The sequence below is a fragment of the Pimephales promelas genome, chromosome 2 (genome assembly GCF_988280905.1).
Source record: "Pimephales promelas chromosome 2, fPimPro1.hap1.1, whole genome shotgun sequence".
Classification (NCBI taxonomy): domain Eukaryota; kingdom Metazoa; phylum Chordata; class Actinopteri; order Cypriniformes; family Leuciscidae; genus Pimephales; species Pimephales promelas.
The window spans coordinates 2,262,887-2,269,598 of record NC_142770.1 but is presented as its reverse complement, the minus strand read 5'-3'; the positions used below and the strand labels follow the sequence as shown (position 1 = coordinate 2,269,598).

Here is a 6,712-nt window from a genome sequence, read left to right as displayed (position 1 = left end):
TCTAAACTATGCAGCCTAACATTGAGTTATAGAAGTCTATAATGTGTTTGCTAAGCCAAAGAGATGTGTTTTTACTCTACATTTACAGTAAACTGACAGACTGTGTCTGCTTCCCGGAGTCGGACAATGCTATGAAGACTTCCAGAGTTTAAAGAGAGGAAAAGGATCTTCCACCAGCAGCCGATTTTGATATTTTAAGATTGCAATAGATGTGAAGGACTATGATGCGTATATAATGTGTATTTATGGTTGTGTGTGAAAATCCCAGTAAATTGGCAGTTTCAGAAAAACTCAGATCAGTCCGAAGTCGCCCCCTACACTCTTAGAAGAAAAGGTTCTATTTAGATCCTTAAAAGGTTCTATCAGCACTACGTGTTTGGAACCCCTAAAAGGTTCTACACTCTTAAAAAAGGGTTCCTCTGGGTTCTAGAACCCTGGGGTTCCATACTTGGCCAATAGAACCTTTTACCAAAAAAAAAAGGTTCTATATAGAACCATTTTGGAGTTCCATATATGAAGCGGGGGAACCATTTCTTCTAAGAGTGTATGTGACACTATTTGAGGGAACAGTACGATGTACATTTTAGGACATCCTCAGATCTCAGTCATATGACAAAAAGGCATGGGGCGAAACGTCAGCTCTTTTACTCTCTTCATGAGTTCAGTTCTTGGAGAGTTGGGGAGGGGTGCGCCAGTGATTCTCTCAGCAGTCCGGACTATATCCGCTGTAGTCTTCTGAGGTCTGATTTGGTAGCTGAGATGATCCAGACAGTTATAGAAGTGCAGCGGATGCGTTCAGTGACGGCAGAGTAGAGCTGTATCAGCAGATCCTGTGGGAAGTTGAACTTCTTCAGCTGGCGAGGGAAAGTACAGTCTCTGCTGGGCCTTTTTTACAATGGAGTCAATGTGAGTGTCCCACTTCTTAAATAAGTGCTCTTGATGACCACTAGAGGAGTCTTCCCGTTTCCCACAATCACTGTGGCATTTTATTAGTCATAGAATTTCGCTCTTAACTCAGTTATTAGTGATAATTAAATAAAATAATGTAAAATAAATAGGCTTATGAAGCTCAAATACCCAACAGCATTAGTTTGAGTTATGTGGGCGTTTTAGAGAACCATTAGAGAAACTCTGAGATCAGTCTGAGAGGAGAAACAATCCAGACATTTGATCAGAAATGAAGAACAAACGTCCTGAAGAGAGTTACAGGAGAGAGCAGAGACGAACACTCTCAGGAAATCAAGACAAGATCAAACTGTTGCTTTAAGATGTTTTTAACATGTTATTGAATGTCATCATTGACTTACAGGAAGTTGAGGCGTACTGGAGCTCAAAGTGTGAAATAATCATCAGAAATAGAGTTTGACGTCACGTGCATTAACACTTACAGGTATTTTAGCTTATTGTAGAGTTTCACTCCACTTTACTCTACAGAGCAGCTTCACATCAGCACGTCTGTCATTTTATCAGTTTTGAAGAGTTTGTCTTTTCATATTTGTGGACTGAAACTGATGAAGATGTTTCTCCCTGTTTTGCTCTGCTTGTGTTTCTGGCGTCTGGATGGTGAGTTTAATGTGTTTTTATGACTTCAGTTGTTTCTGTTCTGGTAACATGTAATAAATGTCTGGTTAGTTTAGTCGAGGAGGATCAACATTCACTGTTATTCTCATATAGAAATAATTAAACTGTGATTTTACTGTCAGATCAACTTTGAATTCAGCTCTAAACTCAGTTATTATTAATTGACTAAAATAATATAAATATTAAGATCAGATAATCAACAGCATTAGTTTTAGTGTGACGTTAAACATTACAGTAAAAGTCGTTTTTTTCGTTTTTCGTTATTATTCCATATATAAATATATTTCTCTTTTCATTCATCATCTTTCGTCTTTGTAATGCTGCAGAATATTATTAATTTAATAATGATTTAAAGTATTTTAGTGAAGCTTCATCAAACCAACATCAAGAGATTTTAAAGATTTAATCTGTGAAAAACTCTGTTCTTCAGGAGGGGTTCACGATTATGGTTTTAGGCCACTGTCAGTGTCAATGATGGAGGGAGATTCAGTCTCTCTAAACTCTGACACAGAAATAAAGGATGATGATGTGATTCAGTGGAGGTTTGAAAACACTTTAATAGCAGAAATCAATAAACGGGCCGACAGATTCACTGTATATGATGATGTTCTTGATGGGAGATTCAGAGACAGACTGAAGCTGGACAATCAAACTGGATCTCTGACCATCACAAACATCACAACTGAACATGAAGGAGATTATGAACTACAGATCAACAGTGAGATCAGAGAGAGATTCAGTGTCACTGTCTTCGGTGAGTCAAATATTTATTTCACTTGTTTTATATTTTAATCACCACAAATATACCATAAATAATTTAAACTGTTTTTTTGCTTTTGAAGTTTGATGATGATATTCATATTTACTTTTATAAACCATCAAATGATTGTTTTAATTTGTGACGAACCCTATTTCTGTTTGTTCTTTGTGTGTGTGTGTGTGTGTGTGTGTGTGTGTGTGTGTGCATGTGTTTGGTGATTCAGTCCTGGTAGCAGTGTTTGAGGGAGATTCAGTCTCTCTAAACTCTGACACTGAAATAAAGGATGATGATGTGATTCAGTGGAGATTTGGAGATGGAAACACTTTAATAGCAGAAATCAATAAACAGGCCGACAGATTCTCTGTATATGATGATGTTCTTGATGGGAGATTCAGAGACAGACTGAAGCTGGACAAACAAACTGGATCTCTGACCATCACACACATCACAACTGAACATGAAGGAGAATATGAACTACAGATCAACCGTGAGATCAGAGAGAGTATCTTTCTCACTGTCAATGGTGAGTTCAAAAATGGTTACACCTGTTTTTTTATTTATTTAAATGAATTCATACACCATTTTGTTTTTCGTATTTTATATTGTTTATTTTTAATGTAAATTTTAAAGTATTCAATTTAGTAAACCATTATAAAGTGATTTAACAGTATTAATCTGTGATAAACCCTGTTTCTGTTTGTTCTCTGTGTGTTTGACAGATGAAGTGAAGTCAGTGTCAGTGATGGAGGGAGATTCAGTCTCTCTAGACTCTCGTCTCACTGAAATAAAGGATGATGATGTGATTCAGTGGAGGTTTGGAGATGAAGAAACTTTAATAGCACAAATCAATGTAACGGCCGACAGATTCACTGTATATGATGATGTTCTTGATGGGAGATTCAGAGACAGACTGAAGCTGGACAATCAAACTGGATCTCTGACCATCACACACATCACAACTGATCATGAAGGAGATTATAAACTACAGATCAACAGTGCGATCAGAGAGAGTTTCTTTCTCATTGTCAATGGTGAGTTCAAAAATGTTTACACCTGTTTTTTTTGTTTGTTTGTTTTTTAAATTAATTCATACACCATTTTGTTTTTCGTATTTTATATTGTTTATTTTTATCGTAAATTTTAAAGCATCCAATTTAGTAAACAATTATAAAGTGATTTAACAGTATTAATCTGTGACAAACCCTGTTTCTGTTTGTTCTCTGTGTGTTTGACAGATGAAGTGAAGTCAGTGTCAGTGATGGAGGGAGATTCAGTCTCTCTAAACTCTGATCTCACTGAAATAAAGGATAATGATGTGATTCTGTGGAGGTTTGAAGATGAAGAAACTTTAATAGCAGAAATCAATGTAACGGCCGACAGAATCGCTGTATATTATGATGTTCTTGATGGGAGATTCAGAGACAGACTGAAGCTGGACAATCAAACTGGATCTCTGACCATCACACACACCACAACTGAACATGATGGAGATTATAAACTAGTGATGTTTATAGGAAGAAGATTGTCATTAAAATTATTCAAAGTTTCTGTCTATAGTGAGTAGAGATAATTTTTCTTCTCTTTCAAATATTCTTATTTACTATTTATATATATTTACTATAATATAAAATAGTAACGGGCAATCATAATAATTAAGTTAAATATAAAAGATTTTTATCACCATCAAATAAAAAACATTTTAGTATAACATCAACTTCTTCACAGTTAACAGGAATCGCAGCTTTTCTTTGTAAATAATACTGAGTTCTCGGAATATTTGGGTCTCGGGACTCTTCTAAAATAGATGATTTTACAGGATGATTTCTTTGTCTCAGAAGAAACTTTACAAAAAACAAATACTATTTACATATTGAATTGTTAAATCGTCTATAGTTTGAGATGACAGACCGTATAAAAAAACTCACTTGCAATAGAATAGATTGTTGATTAGATTTGATCATATTTCTGTATATTCATAAATATTAGTTGATGTCAGCGCTGATATTAGTGTTTATTGACTGATCTGATGTCAGTTTGATGTGTTTATTCCTCAGACTCTGTCCACTGCTGTGGTCCTACTGAAGCTGTGATCCGATTGGTCCTCTCTGCTCTGGTGGGCGTGGCTACTGTCATCATTCTGGTTTATGACATCAGATCCAGAAGAGCTGAAGGAGATCAAGCACATATTCACACATCAGGTGCATGATTGATGATGTCATTTCTCACAAACTGATTTGCAATATATATTTGTGAGGTTTATTAATTTTTGGCTTTAAATATTTTTTATCTTTTCTACTGAAATCTAAAGCAGAACGCTGAACTTTAAAGGTTCTTCAAGTGTGTTATTTGCTCTTCTAGTGTTTTTTTTTTCATAATAAATACTGAATAAATGAGCTTGATGATTTTTGAGGTTTAAAAAAAATCTTATTTGTAATGCTTTATTGTTTATATTTCTCTCAGATACAAAAAAAATAATAAAGAGACACAGATCTCACTTTAAACTGCTGTATATTTGCTGTATGTATTTTCTTGCCTTTATCAATAAAGTTTCTCACTCTGAGGTTCAAGAGTCTCTCCATGTTTTATTACATTTATTATGTCGAGCGCCTCGTGGAGGAATACTAACTTTATGTAGATATTATTTAAAAATACTGATAGGACTACTGTTTTTCTATCTACAATAGTAACTTCCACCTGAGAAAATACTGATTTGGGACACATTATAATATACTTTGAGATCACAGTGAAATACATAAACACAACATCTCGATCCTCCATTTCCTCCGACAGGGAATGATAAAGTCTTTAAATCGCTAGTGTGATTTGTCTCTGTGGTCTCGTCTGAGGAGCAACTCCTCCATCTAGTGGCTCACCCTGAACTCACATGTTATCAGGAGTTATTCACTCAGATCCAGTGATTGTTACTCAAGAAAGCCACTAGATGGCGCTGTGTTCAGTGTTATGTGACGAATACACTGCAACGAGTAATGAAGAATAAAAGCACATGTTGAAGTGTTCAGAGAAAATAAACGGACATGTTGAGACACTTTATTCAAATCACTGAACAAATCATGATATTCGGAGTGAACTATCAGGATATTTTCTCTTTTTCAGACCATTCTCTGTAAGTCAAGTCACCTTTATTTATAAAGCGCTTTTTACAGTACAGACTGCTTCAAATCAGCTTTACAGAGATAACAGGAAAATAATACAGCAAAGTTTGGAGAAAACCATCATTGTCCAGCTAAGTTCAGTTCTCATATAATGGTGTCAGTGCAGGCAGATCAATAATATTGTTGAGCATTTAGAGCGTCACATCCGGGTCATAATCTATAGCTGTGGAATATGAATCATGTGAAGATATCAGAGGACACTTTCATACACACAGTTATAGCAGACGATCTGTTCCTGATCCTTTAAACCATTAGAGAAACTCTGAGATCAGTCTGAGAGGAGAAACAATCCAGACATTTGATCAGAAATGAAGAACAAACGTCCTGAAGAGAGTTACAGGAGAGAGCAGAGACAAACACTCTCAGGAAATCAAGACAAGATCAAACTGTTGCTTTAAGATGTTTTTAACATGTTATTGAATGTCATCATTGACTTACAGGAAGTTGAGGCGTACTGGAGCTCAAAGTGTGAAATAATAATCAGAAATAGAGTTTGACGTCACGTGCATTAACACTTACAGGTATTTTATCTGATTGTAGAGTTTCTCTCCACTTTACTCTACAGAGCAGCTTCACATCAGCACGTCTGTCATTTTATCAGTTTTGAAGAGTTTGTCTTTTCATATTTGTGGACTGAAACTGATGAAGATGTTTCTCCCTGTTTTGCTCTGCTTGTGTTTCTGGCGTCTGGATGGTGAGTTTAATGTGTTTTTATGACTTCCCGGTTCCGGCTGATCTAAACTATGCAGCCTAATTCGAATTTAGGAAGTCTATCAGATTTAAACTGTTCAGACAATTTGAACTGCGGCGCAAACAAACATGGGCTTGGGGCACAATTCCAGTAGTAAGAGAAGCATTAACAATGTTCAAAATGAGAGGACTGATCGATGACAGACACTCCTTGAGAACATAAGTTGGAACAGGATCCAGGGAACAGGTAGTGGAACTCATCGTTATAATTAATTTGGAAATATAATCAATGGAGACAGTTTGAAAACTAAGGAACCGGGTAAGCGGACAATTTAAAGGCTGAATCTCAGGAGGTGCACAGAAAGAGACCGAAGTAATACGCTGATAAATATTCTCAATTTTATCAGCAAAGAATTTCAGAAACGTATTGCACTGCTGCACGGTGGAACAGATGAGTGAATTAGTAGGTTTAAGTAGTTTGTTGATTACTTTAAACATCTTGTTTGGT

General features: G+C 35.9%; 1 protein-coding gene across 1 annotated transcript; it reads left to right on the top strand.

Moving 5' to 3' along the window:
• The first annotated feature begins 645 nt into the window (after positions 1–645).
• Positions 646–4,902, top strand: LOC120464569 (uncharacterized). Its single transcript, XM_089120957.1, has 6 exons — positions 646–1,563; positions 2,012–2,335; positions 2,565–2,864; positions 3,061–3,372; positions 3,577–3,897; positions 4,396–4,902. The coding sequence occupies exons 1-6, from the start codon at positions 1,512–1,514 to the stop codon at positions 4,545–4,547; spliced, it is 1,461 nt and encodes a 486-aa protein (XP_088977083.1). The 5' UTR covers positions 646–1,511; the 3' UTR covers positions 4,548–4,902.
• Positions 4,903–6,712: the final 1,810 nt, after the last annotated feature.